General features: G+C 51.5%; 1 protein-coding gene across 3 annotated transcripts in view; it reads right to left on the bottom strand.

Annotated features, from left to right (window-relative positions):
- Positions 1 to 506: 506 nt before the first annotated feature.
- Positions 507 to 13764, bottom strand: part of Bicdl1 (BICD family like cargo adaptor 1) — a 114392-nt gene continuing 101134 nt past the window's right edge. The window contains exons 6-11 of one of the 3 annotated variants that reach the window (XR_010039675.1): positions 12943 to 13161; positions 11730 to 11873; positions 9283 to 9413; positions 4663 to 4783; positions 3843 to 3951; positions 507 to 1977 (exon numbers count right to left, since the gene is read on the bottom strand). Coding sequence is in view for 2 of the 3 variants with exons in the window: in XM_063225753.1 (XP_063081823.1) it covers positions 1813 to 1977; positions 4663 to 4783; positions 9283 to 9413; positions 11730 to 11873; positions 12943 to 13161 (780 nt within the window). In the remaining variant the exon portion in view is untranslated. The remainder of the gene's footprint in view (positions 1978 to 3842; positions 3952 to 4662; positions 4784 to 9282; positions 9414 to 11729; positions 11874 to 12942; positions 13162 to 13764) is intronic. The other 2 variants (XM_063225753.1, XM_063225754.1) reach the window with 2 other exon arrangements.

Below are 13764 nucleotides of genomic sequence, written 5' to 3'. Positions count from 1 at the left end.
TGTGTGTGCTCCGGACTGGTGCACTGGCTAGGAACTCTGTGGGATGGGAAGATGCCAGGAGAAGCTCCATGTCATTCTCTGCAGCCAGGAGGACACAGTGGAAACTTTGGCCTCAAGGGATTTCTTCCTAGCTGAAAGTTTCTGCCAAGATTCAGCCCTTAGCCAGGGATTTAGCTCAGTGGTATAAGCGCCTGCCTGGCAAGCACAAGGTTGTGAATTCGATTCCTGGTACCAAAAAAGAAAAAAAAAAAATTCAGGCCTTGCACTCAGCCTGTGAAGTTGGGCTGGCAGCAGTCTGGGCCAGATGGGCAGGGTACAAAGCAGGATGCTGCCGCCCCTCAGGACAGGAAGCCCTTTCCTGGCCCAATTCTTTGGGTACCAGAGTAGGAGGGGGCCTCCCAAGTGAGGGCCCACTATCCCCACTTCATCAGCTGCCAGTGCTGCTCTGACAGGCCAGCTGCCTCTGGACTAAGCAACCCCACATACCCAATCACTGAGGCAGGGAGCTCTGTAGAAATTCATTTTATTCTTATTCAGACTATTTTCAAAAGAAGCAGTGGTGCGCTGTTTTTCTAAAAATATGCCTTTATAGATTTATATATGTATATTATAAAATCCATACATGTATTTACATGATTGCTACATACAAAATTACAGCACTGTGATATGTACACATCTATAGGTACATTCTTTCTGCTCATCCCTGCTGTGCTTATCCCCCGTGAGGGAGGCTGAGTCAGTGGTAAGCAGCTGCGGGCTGGCTGGGCCCGCAGAGCCTCTGAGCTGGGGCCTCAGCAGAGATGTGGGGTGGCTGCTGCAGGAGCAGCGGGAGCAGCAGGCTGCAGGCCGTGTCCCCCTGCAGGCCTGGCGGGCAGTATCCAGGGGCTCCCAGCAGCCTCCCCCCATCCACCCTGTGGTGCCAACCCTGCCTTTGTGGTGGCACTTTGAGGCCATTATTTGACCTGCATTTGCTAGGCTGGACCAAGAAATTGTATCAGTGGGGAGGGGGGCGTGGGAGGAAAATGAGCCCCATCCCATGCCTGGCCCCGTGAAGGGGCGAGGCCCAGCCAGCCAAAGCCTGTAGAGTACCAGCAAGAACCCTGGGCCAGGCCTTGCGAAGGATAAAGGCTGCTCTTGGGAAGGCTGGGGAGGAGTGGTGGCAGGCAGAGGATGGGGCCCTCCTTCCTCCCTGGGGTTCAGGACGCCCTCAGTGGAGCTTGGAGACACTAGCTCTTAGGCCCCACGGCCCCAGGCTGGGCCTCCTGCCCACTGAGGGTCCAGCAGAGGTGCATGCACTGGGTGAGGGGCTGTTCCTCCCCTTAACTTGGCCAGTGGCTGGAAAGGAGTGGAGGCTTAGGCCTGGGCCTGCTGCCCTGCAGGGTGAGGTCCCTGGGCCCAGGCCTCCTGAGGCATGCAGAGGAGGCCTCCATTTCTTCTGTCCCATGTTCTAAAACAGGAGGCAGCAGTGCCTGAGGGGTGGGCTGTGGTCAGCAACAGAGAGGCCACTCTGGCAGGCGGCCTGAGCCCTGCATAATGACAGGATCCTGGGGAAACCTAGGCTGAGGCTTGGCTGGGCAGTGGGGACAGGGTTCCTACCTGTCCCTCTGTTGAGACCAGTTTTCAGAGGTCAAGGTGGGCCCCTACCTTCCGGTCTCCAAGTGTACTGCCCAAAAGGATCAAGTGCTCCTGGACTGACTGCCCTAGTGTGGGTGGGCAGTGTGGTGCCCAGCCCGGGCCACAGGGGAGGCCCTCATATGGCCTTTGCAGCTGCCTCCAGTGTCCACCCGTCCTCTGGGCCCGGCTCCTCCCAACTTAAATTTTCCTGAAGAATGAGAAGAGCCATTTGCCTTCCGTGGTGCTGGGCTCAGCCCCCCGCCCCACGCTGTGGGCCCTGGAGAAGGCAGCAGCAGCAGGCAGGCTCCGTTCCTTCAGGTGCGTGTCCATCAGCTGCCGGTCAATGACCCTGTGCATGTCATCCTGCGGAAGAGACAGGCAGGGCTGAGCGGCCACTCTCGCCTGGCCTGGGGTGGGCAGGGGGTGGTAAATGTCACAAGGATGAGAGATGAGGGTGAGCGATGAGATGAGAGTGGCTGGAGGCGCCTGCCCGAGAAAGCAGTGTGGGTGCAGTGCTAGGGTGTGCTCAGGAGCTGTGGGGCACCCAGGTCTCCTCAGGGCTTTAGCTGGCTTCTCTCGGCCAGAATCCCCCCTCACTGCCGCTCAGATGGGTCCCTAAGGTCCAGCCCTACACTAGCACTCAGCCCTGCCTATGACCAGCTGCCCTTCCTGCCTCTTGGCCACTTGTCTGCGTGCCTTTGGCCTAGTTGGCCACCTCCACCCCAGAAGGCCCAAGATGACCTCAGCTTGCCAGCTCTCCAGCATCATGGAGTAGCCTCAGGGGGCTCCTGTCCCTTTCTGCTCCTTCACATTATTTCCAGCCTGAGTGGCTGATGCCCAAGGCAGCCCCATGGGGCAAGAAACAGGCTCCCTGGGCTCTGGCTGTGGCAAAGGCCGTGGGCATCACCATCTTCAGAGGCACTCTTAGAGGATCAATGCAGACACTGTCTAGTGGCTTCTACATATATATATATATTTTTTTTGGTACCGGGGATCAAACTCATGACCGAAGCAGGCGCTTATGCCACTGAACTAAATCCTCAGCCCCCCGTATTTGTTGAATGCCTGGAAAATGCACCCCCAGCCTGTCTTTTAGAACAGCAGCTTTTACTTCACAGGCTGGCTTCTGAACAAATAGATCGACACTAGTGGGCTGACTCTGGTTCTGGTTCTGTGGAAGATTCCTTTTGACAGAGAAGCTCTCCGTGAACAAAGTTTGGACAGTACTGGCTCAGCAGCCTGAGCAATCAGCAGGCATGGTGGCAGGCTCTGGGGTGCTCAGCTGGGATGGCTGGTGGAGAGCCTGAGCTTCTCGACAAACCCCGGAGGGAATCTGCAGTGGGTGTCTTAGCATGGGACAGGTGAGCCCGGTTCCAGTGGCAGAGCCCTGCAGCTGGGCTCCAGTGGCCACTCAGACATGTGGCAGGAGTGTGGGATGGCTGCACTCCTCTTGCTGACCAGCTTGTCCACCACCACCTCTCATGCAGGCTCCAAAGGCTTTGCAGATTTCAGGATAAAATCAGAGGACTTCTTGCCTTGTCACCAGCCGGTCAGGGTGGTGCACCTGGGCTTCACCCACCCGTGCTCATGCCCTGCATCTCCGCCTTCCCCTTCCGTCCCCGCCCTCCATCACTCAGCCTCCTGCCCAGCACCTTTCCTCTCCGCCTGCACTGCAGATCGGACTCGGATTCATGGCCCCGACCTCTGAGGTGCCAGTGTAGCATCCCGTGCACAGTGCCCTGTTCTTAGGACATGCTCACTGAAATCTGTGCTGTGAAACCCAACAGGAGCGTGGGAAGGGTCCCTCAGGAAACAGCCTTTCAAAGCTGCCAATGTTTTCTTCTGGCATGTTATAAACTTCACTTTTATACTTTGAGCAATCAATTATTCGAGGTACTTACATTTAGAACGTCACATACATATGCTGCTCAAAATTCTATGCCTATTACTTCTGTGGGCAAAACTGTCCATTTATGCACAAGTAGCACCAAGAAACCAGGGTCAGCCTGTCAGAGATGGGTCAGTCTGTCAGTACTTGGCCACCTGCTGCTGAGCTCGTGGGGACGGTGGTGACAGGAGGAGGAAGGCCAGGGCTAGATGACAGGTTACACTGCACAGAGATGATGACAGACTCTGGCACACAGAACACGGTGGGCCACGAGGCGAGGTGGCGGAGCAGGCTGATGGCAGAGGGGAGAGGGTGGGTAGGGTGCAGGGCTCAGTCTCACCTCAAAGGCAGGAGGGGTGTACAACTAAAGCTGTTGGTACGGGAACTGAGAAAGGCCACTAGATCAGAAACCAAAGGAGCCAGATAGTAAAAAGCCCTGAGGAAGCAAACTGCAGCCAGGAGAGAAGAGAGAGAAGTGGTGGTAAGCAGCGGAAGGCCACTGGCTGCAGGGCAGGAGACCCGGCCCCAGTGAGCAGGACTGGTGGCCACGGCTCCAGGGGCCAGCCCCAGGGGCCCCCGAGGGCACGGTCCCTCCACAGTGGGGCTCACCTCATGGAGCTGCAGGCGGCTTCTCACCTGCCTGGCTAGGATTTCTTAGGGAGACACATTAATGGCTACACCCACATTCTGACACAGTGTGACTTCAAACTCATCAACAAAAGCCAGTCACAGCCCCTTCTAGTAGAGCCACACTGAGCCCTGAGAAGGACATATTTCCCCAGGGCCTGCACCAGGGCAGTACTCAGTGGGAAAAGGAAGCTGCAGGCCTTTAAGAGGGGAGGCAGCGGCGCTCTAGGGTTGCTGCACAGCCTCCAATCACCCGGGCCTCCAGCCCTCCGTGCTAACAGGCGTGTCTCCAGTCTAAATCTCGCTCTGATGACCAGCTGAGGAGCGCCCCACTCCAAGTGTGGGTCTGTCATCTCAAGAGCACTTAAAGCACTCTTCCCCAGGGACACAGGGTACAGGGCCTGGATTTCTGTAGGTGGAAAGTGCAGTTACTGTTCACCCACGACACAGGGCCCTCTAGTAGCAAGCTCATACTTTCTAGGTTAAGACTCCTGGAGTCTCTTCTGGGCCTGGGCCTCAGGGCTCTTGTTTACCTGCCAAGCTTCAAGCTGCTGTGAGAGGTTCAGTTTCTGCTGAATGGCATCCAGCAGCTGGCTGTTCAGAGACATCATGTCCATCTTGCACTTGGCGAGTTCCAGCTCCACAGCGTTCTTCCTGAAAGCAGACAAGCCACAGTTAGCACAGACATCCTGTGCCACAGGCCACTGCAGAGAAGCTCTTCTCTGCTTGGGGAGGCTCAAGCCCACAGGCGAAGCACACAAGCTCTTACCCCAAACTAACAACAAACAGTAACCAAAAACCATGCTGCTGGCACAAGGTTAGAGGCAACCAGCTTTCACATTCATCCCCTCGACCACACAATAATGACTGTCATCCCCACCTCCAACATGGAGAGAAGAGGGTTCAAAGTGTTAGAAGAGGACCACTGATGAGGCCTGGATCCCAGAGGGGGCCAAAGACCTTATACAGCACAAAGGGGCTACACATCCTTCCCACACAAGGAGGCGTCAACTAGAGGGTGGGGACTTACCCTCCTGGGATGTGAAAAGGTTGCTTTTGATTAGCTACTCCAGAGGCAGGAGGACTGCTCCAAGTTCAAGGCCAGCCTAAGCTACGCAGTGAACTTAAGGCCAGCCCAACCTACACAGTCCTATCTCGAAACAAAACAAAACAAAACAAAACTAAGCTTGCTACTCCTAGTACCCGACAACTGAGGAATTGGTCAAAATATGATGGACTACAGGTCCCAGCAGGAGCCATGATGTAAGTATTTACCGACAGTTCAGGACATATGATTGCTTGGTAGAGAAAAAAACCAGAAAACAAGATATAGCTGGGCATGTTGGCCCATGCTTGTAATCCCAGCACTTGGGAGGCTGGGGCAGGAGGATCACTGCAAGTCTGAGGCCAACCTGAATTACAATGGTAAGACCCTCTCCCTCCCTCTCACTCTCACACAGACACACACACACACACACACACAAAATCAAAACCAAGGTGTAGTTTTGTAAAATAAAAACTGCCCAAGGCATACAAAGATACTTGTCTGTAACTTGTCTGTAGTTCCTGCTATTTAGGAGGCTGAGAAGTAAGGTAGTCGCCAACCCGAGCCATTTAACGAGACCCTGTCTCAAAACAAAAATGGATGTAGCTCAGTGGCAAAACCACCCTGGATTCAATTCTCAGTATTGTAAACAAAAGCCAAAAAAACCTTCCTCTAAAATCACTGCTGACTGAAAGGATTTTGCCTTAGATAGGACACTATAGCAGTGAGAGGCTGGACCAAGGGAAGCTTACCTTGAGGTCATTTACCCAGCCCCTAGGCAATTTACCTGGGGTGCAACGAATTCCAATGGGCTGCTTGGGCGTCAGTGATACGCCTTAAGCACCACCCCAGACCAAGGCTATATGTATGCCCCCCAGCACCATGTGCCCAGCAGAGAAAGCCAGACACCCCCCCCCCATGGAGTTTCTCTCCACATCCTTAAAATATAGGCCACTTTACTTTATTCTGTCTTCTAACTGCACCAAAAATCCTATCAGTGACTAAGTCTCCTCATGTAATTTTGTATTTTGTGATTTCATATTTTCCATGTTTTACAGCTCAATTCCACTAACTTTTTTTTTTCTTTTTTCTTTTTTCCCGGTACCAGGGATCGAACTCATGACTGTACACTTTGCAAGGCAGGTGCTTATGCCGCTGAGCTAAATCCCCAGCCCTTTACAGCTCAATTCATCCACCTTCTTCAACATTTTTGCTTTCAAGGCTGGCCTTGAACTTGCTATGTATCCCAGGCTGGCCACACACTCCTGCAAGCTGGGATTACAGGCATGTGCCACCATGCCTGGCTTCCTTGACATTTGTAAATCATAGCTGTCAAATACAGAAGAATATAATCTGGGGAGGGGCAGGAATAAAGGGGGCAGGGAATAACTGGCGGCACTGGTTGCCCAAGCGTGCGTCACTTAGGCCTTTCCACCTCAGCCACTCCCTTGAGTGAGTGAAGTGGTAAAGGTAAGAAAGTGTCCTGGTCGCACACAGCAAAGACCTCTGTACGCAAAGCAAGAGCAGCTAAAGGACAGGATACTGTTCAAGAGAATAGAAACTGTGCTGGGGAAAAAGGGAAAAAGGAAACAAACAGATTCATACACAAGACACTTACGAGTAGACAGCTAGTTTTTGCTAGTTCATTGTAAAGGTTTGTGCTAATACTGTTAGGACATCGTGCCTGTATCTCGTTCACTGAAGACAACACCACACAAGTGTATTCATTCCTGTAACTCTCCTATTAACCTGTTTTGAAACTATTCTTTTTCCTTCTTTCCCTTTACAATTAAGAAAAAGGACTGGACGCAGAGGCCGCCGGCCCAGGCCTCAGAACACTGCAATAATCGAAGTGCAGGTGGGAGGGGGAGCGAAGGGTTCCCTCAGCAGAGCGCTCTGGCCCCGGGGAGCAGCCAGCGTCACACCAAGGCCTCCCCCTCGGACAGGCACTGAGTCGGCGGTACATGTCAGCCCCGCCCGCCGCGGCTAGGCCCCAAGTGCCTGTCCCAATGGGCGCTGGCCCAGAAGCCGCAGCCGCCTCCATCACGCCCGCAGCCGAGGCTGGTGGCGCACAGCGGAAATCCTCCGGGCAGCGGTTGCCATGGACGCCGCCTCACAGCCCTAGAGTGTCAGCACCAGCCCAGTCCCACAGCGGCAGCTGCAGCCTCCAGAGCTTCCGGCGTCCACCATCAGATGGGGCAGGAACGGCCCGGGGCTCGGGAATGTGCTGACTAACGCTGCCCTGCCGGAGGGACAGGGGCCAGCAGTGGCGGCTTGCTGGGGTCTCCCTCTTTCCTGACCACCGTTTCCACCGCGCCCGCCGAGGACTCTCAGCGCCCAGTGGCCCTGTGAGCTGCACCTTCCCCACCCAGCTAGCCCTGACCAGAGTCTCGGAGGTCACCGCCCTCGTTCAGGAGCTCGCTGGCGGCTTCCTTCCAGAGAGGAGAGTGCGCACAGCTGACCAGACTTCAGGCCATGAACCGGCAGGCAAGGGGATGCAGTACACAGCCAAGACGCGTGCAGATTTGGTCGCCTTCCTCTTCCAGGCGGCTAGCGTCCTTTTTTTTTTTTTAATGGAAAGGACTAGGAATTGAATCCAGGGCTTTCCACAGAACTACACCCCTACCTTGTTTTTTTTTTTTTTTTTAATCCCTACTTTGTTTTTTGAGACAGAATCTTCAAAGTTGCTCAGGTTAGGCTCAAATTTGTGATCTTTCTGCTTCAGCCTCCCAGAGTGCTGGAATTATAGTTCTGTGCCACCAGTTTCTACTTTTTCTTAAGGAAAGCAATCTGAACAATTTACATTACAGTCAAGTGTACCCCGACACCCGACTGTAGGGGTACACTTGACTGTATCATCTTTCATAATGAAAGACAGAGAATAGGGACACCACTCCCCTCTTACTGGGGATTGAAACCAGAGCCTTTACTCTGAGCACACTCCCTCCCTTTATTTTTAATTTTAAGACAGGGTTTTGAGGGGCTGGGCATTTAGCTCAGCGGCATCAGCACCTGCCTTGCAAGCAGGCAGTCGTGAGATCCCAGTACTGATAAAAAGGAAAAAGACCAAAAAAAAAAAAGACATAGTTTTGCTTAGTTACTAAGTTTTCCAGCTGGGCTTCAATTTAAGATCCTTCTGCCTCAGCCTGCCAGAGGGATGGATTACAGGCTATGCCATCATGCTCAGTTTGGTCAGATCTTAATGTTTAGCTTTTCTGCTAAAACACACCTGTACCTTTATTTTTTTTATTTTTTGGCGGTACTGGGGATTGAACTCACGACCTTGTGCTTGCCAGGCAGGCACTTGTGCCGCTGAGCTAAATCCCCAGCCCGACTCCTGTACTTTTAACTTTAACCAGCTTTTCATTCCCAACGTGCTTCCACAATTAGCGCCTTACCTTTACTGTTTTATTCCTTAATTTTATCATACAATTCACCCTCTGCTATTTGTAAAATACTCCCTTCTTCTATTACACTGCTCTTCAAGTGTCCACTAACTAGCTGTCCTGGGCATGCCAGGGGAAGACACACATGGATAGGTATGTGAGCTTCACCAGGGACACTGTAATTCTCAAAACCAACTACAACTGACAGCAGGCTATGAGGTTTTGAGCAGACAGAGATGGGGACCCAAAGGTAAACTGAGAAATGGAGACAGTGAGAATGATTAAAGAGACTCCTGCTAGTCATGGTGGAGTACACGCCTTTAATTCTAGGTGGGAAAAAAAAAAAATACTAGAAGGAAGGGGAAAGGAAGTATGCGTAAGTGAGCAAGAAGGCTGGAATACAAAGAATTTTAGTGTCAGAAGTTGAGATGTGTGTCATCATGTTTTTAGTACTGGTTTCAAGGAATAATTTCATTATGTCAGTGATTAAAAACCACACACAGCTACATTACATATACACCTGTATGTCAGCACGGGAAAAGGGACTGCCAAAAATGCAGACCGACTTTCCAACAGCGATGTCCGCTAGGGGAGAAGGGGTGGGGAGTGAGGGCGGGCAGCTCGGAAATCAACCTTCACCTTTACATTCTCCTGTATGATTTAATTTCTAAAACGAGGCATATACTCAGTTTCACTCAAAAAAATAAGCTGGGTCCACTCACTTTGCAATGGCCTCGTCCCGGTCCCTGATGGCCTTCTGCAGCTGCTCCTTTGGTTCTTTGTCTTCAGATGTCACTCTGAGTCGATCCCTTTCCTCCTTTAGTGCAGTCATCTCAACACTCAGCAGTGTCACCTAACCAAAGAACAAAGGTGGTGATACTATTACTGCGGGCCTGGGTGATCTCCCTTCCCAGAGGTAAAAAAGGAACCCAAGAACCTTAAATTCTTGTGCGGGAACCTTAAGAACTCTTGCAGGAATGGAGAGGTAGCACCCCACTGCAGTGCGCCCTGTGGGGGGCCCTTCTCTGCTGAAGACAGATGCCATGTGCTAGGCTCCAGCTCCAGGGGAAGGGGTCCGAGGGAGCTTTGGCCCTTGACCTGTGGCCATGGCTGGATCCCTTTGTACTCCTACAATATCACGCTACCTGTCATAGTAAGGCACACCCAGGTAGACAATGCAGGGTGTCCTTCAGGGCCCTGAAGAATTTTAGGGTGTAGCGTTTCATTTGTTTTTTTCTCAGCCATCTTCTACATGGAACACTGCTCTCATCAGGCTCTAGATGGCTCCAAAGCCAGGCACCTGGCTTGCACCTCCAGCAGTACATTTCTCAGATGAATTCTTTTATTCTTTCTTATTTGGGTCCCCCCAAATCAAAACCACAGGAACTTATACACCTACATGATGTCATTACCTCTCACAGCAAAGCTGGCATCTTTTCTGTGGTTCTCTGCTTCAGTAAATGGTACCATGGCCGCCCTAGTCCTGATGCTGATCGGAAGTCTCAGTTCAGTGGTGAGCTGTGCTTCTAAGGTTCTATCACTGACAACGGTTTAACCCTGCTCCACAGTACAGTAGCTCTGTGTGCCCCATGACCACGTGTGTTATCATATCTTTCTGTGCATCCCAGCCTAACTGCGGATGGTGCTTAACCTCCAAACTTATTCTGCTAGTTTTGGGATACTTACCATCCAAACCTAGTGTTCTCTGGGGGCCACTCCTGGGTGTACGGAAGACAAGGCACAAGCTCCTTCTAAGGAAGCCAAAGCAGGGCAGGCATTCCCTTTCCTTTACAACCTGGGGACAATATGTGACCTACATTTGGCAATACCCCTGCCCCGCCCCGGGGTTCCCAGCTCTGAAGGGCATACGGCTAAGTTACAGGCTGGTGGGCCTCTCTACCAAGCAGCACGCTGGCTTTGCTGTGCCCTTGTCATGGCTCCTTCCTATTTGGGAGCTGAGTTTTCTCACCTTCCTTCCTGTTTATTCTGTATGCTACCAGATTTCTAATCCATTCACTTTCTGCTTAAGTTATGCAGACCAAATTTCTATTGTATGCAACCAGAAACTCCACCCAGGTAGAGCTTTCAGTAAATACCCATTAAGCAATGGAAGGGTGGGCGTCCTTTCTGTCTAGGTTGATAGTATCAGGCATGAGTTGGGATGCTGACCCGGCCTCTTGTTAAATATTACACTCTTGACAATTTTTCCAACGGAGGAGCCATCTACTCAGATCTGCTGCCCCCTACTGCAAGGGGGCTAACAGCACCCTTCAGTATACCCCTCAATACCCAAGTCTAATCTTCAGATAGAATGAAAGTGAGCAGAGGCCTTGGGTTTAAGGATGAAGATCAAGCTCTCCAGACTGAGAGCAGAGCTGCCAGCCAGGGGAGCAGCCACTTTTGAGCAGCTCTGAGGACACCCAACAACAGCCAAAAATAGAAGGTCAATTCACTGGCAAATGAGGTAGCAGGTGAGGCACAAACCACCGGTCATTAGCAGGCTTTGCACTAGAACTCAAGACAGAAAGCACTGGCAGACAGAGCCACCTCCTCAGAGTAAATGAGCCCTGACATGGCCTCTGGCCAGCTAGTATCTCTGTTAGCCAAGCAAGGGACAGATAAAACTACATATTGAGCAGGAAAGGCCAACATTTAACATGATTCAAGAATTTAAACCATGAGTTAGAGCCCACTAGCCACATGCCTTAGGGAAAGCGGTAAGGGGCTTTGTCTTCTCTGAGCCATACATATTTTCCCTAAAAATCCCTGCCATGAAGCTGCTGAGTGGGCTTTGTCTTCTCTGAGCCATACATATTTTCCCTAAAAATCCCGGCCATGAAGCTGCTGAGTGGGTCAAATGGCATAAATAACATCATGTGCCCCTCAGGGTCTAATGCAGGGCCAGGCACACAGTAGTTGCACAGCAGAGGCCCAACCAGCCCTATATGAAGGGCGCTGTGCCTACTGGGCAGCTGCTACTTCCACATGCATTCTCCAGAATGACCTTGACCTGTTCCTGCCTGCTGCCCTGGGGCGGCAGGGTGACTTCCACAAGGCAGTTCTGGTGGCTGTGATGGCAGAGAGGCTTGCTGCTTTGTGCACTCAGGATGAGATGACTCATGGGAACACATGCATTTCCCTTCACTGGGCTGAAGGTGGGCTTGCTCACCTGGCTGTGGAGGCGCTGCAGCTCTTCTAGGCTTTGCCTCAGTTTACCCCTCTCTCCCTCCATAAGCTCCCTCAGGGCTCTTGAGTCCTCACTGGTCTGCCTTATTTGTTCTTCTAAGGAGTCATCCTCAATTCTCCGGGAGCTCTGACAGCAGAGTCAGACAGAGATGCAAAACAGAGGAACAGGGAAGAGTAAAAGATAAAGGTGAGTGGGGGGAGCATTGGAAGGCAATAGGGGAGGAGAAGGGAGAGATGGTGGGGGCGGGGAGACAGACAAAAGGAGAAAAGGAAGAAGAAATAAAACAAAGGGAGGAAGGAAGGGCATAGGGAGAGGTTCTCAAGCTCAATTTCAACCTGCAGCTGTAGCTTGCAGTTCCTTTTGTGGTTGTTCCCACCTCTGGGCACATGGCCCTGGATCGTGCCCTTCTCCCATAGTGACACCCGCCCCCTGCATTACAGCAAGTTCACCAAACCAGGACAGCATAGTTAAAAACAACTGCGCTTCATCTTATTTCATCCCATGAGGGGAGGTACAGGCAACTACTCTACAGCAGAATCAAACCCAGAAAGAAATTATTGCTTGTGAGTTGGGTATGTGAATGGGAAGTAGGTGAGGGAGAAATCTGCCATGAAGAGGGAAGAAATTCCAGTCTGCCCAGACCACCACAGGAGCACGTGCCTTCCCACAGGAAGCCACCGCTGGAAACTATCAGGGGCTTCACCTTGGTCTTCTCTCAACTTCTGTGATCACTGATGTTTTTTTCCCTCCCGCGCCCCCTCCCCGCCACCACTTACGTTCTGTAGGCAGAAGCTTTAGGTCCTTTAGGATTGCCTACTCATAGCTTACCCCTCCACCAGGAACAAAAAAAAGGCAATTTGCAGTGTTTTGCCAGATACATATTTCTCTACTTAGCTTCCAAGGAATGTCCTTGAATGTGAGGCCAACAGTGTCCATTTTTAATCACATAGAGAAAAGGACTGTGCTTGTACCTTGGTGTGCGCAGAAGTGACCTTGGAACCTATGTTCCTAGCATTTGGACTCTCTTCCTAATCACCAGTGTTTAGGGTTCTGAAATATATTGAGAGCTCAAAAGAACTTTTGGCAGACACATGACAAGGTTCCAGTTCTGAGGTTAACTTTCCCTGCTCCACTAGGTTTCAGCCTCCTACTAGCCAGGTGCAGTGGATCAGGCCCTTCTTCAGTGGCTGCTTACCGTGGGCTCCATGCCATCCACAATGCTCTGTATCAGTCTCTTGAGCTCACTGAGGGCAGTGCGCAAGCTACCAGCCGGGACATCCTTGGCGGATGAGGTTTCTGAAGACTCGTCCATGGAGGAGTCTGTGGACACTGCGGAGTCGGCACTGTCGCTTCCTCGGAGGTGTGCGCACAGATAGCGAACCTGGCAGTAGGCTTCCCAGAGCTGCAGTCTCAGCTGGGTCACAAAGAATTCTTCTTGATTATGGGTTTCATGGAACACCCGGCCATCTTTATCTAGTATATGAATCCAAAGTAGACCCAAAACACCAGTGGTAGGAAAAAGAGTTTTTGTTTTTTAAAGTCAACTGTCCTGAGAAGTAATACTACTTATTTTGGGACCAGTACATCTAGCTAGATTCTCAATTCTTATTTGCCCTGCTTTCCAGGGCTTTTTTTTTGAATAGTGGGAAAGATTTATTGAGATACAAGATAAGATACACACAAGTGCTCAAAGGAATGAAGTACATACAACTGGAAGCTGGAGAATGGGAAACAGGAATAGCTCCTGAGAGACAGGAGGGGTCCCAAGTGGGCTGCCCTCCAGAGCCTTCTATTTGCTATAGAAAGTCTTTCTTTATTACGGGATGTTTCTTTCACTGGAGTCAGGAAATTATTAGAGGAATGAAGTATGAAAAGCATAAATCAAAACCAATGAGATGGTAAGGAGGATCATGCATGTCCCAAACTCTGGCAAAGCATAAGGACTCAGACTGCTGGTCCACAGACATGTCCTCAGAGCACAGGGCATGAGAGAAGGACAAGGCTCTCTGCCTGTTGT

Source organism: Cavia porcellus, unplaced genomic scaffold (assembly GCF_034190915.1).
Source record: "Cavia porcellus strain 051 isolate PalLab524CR breed Dunkin Hartley unplaced genomic scaffold, mCavPor4.1 scaffold_16, whole genome shotgun sequence".
Lineage (NCBI taxonomy): Eukaryota > Metazoa > Chordata > Mammalia > Rodentia > Caviidae > Cavia > Cavia porcellus.
The sequence above is the reverse complement of the archived record's forward strand: the minus strand, read 5'-3'. Positions and strand labels throughout refer to the sequence as shown.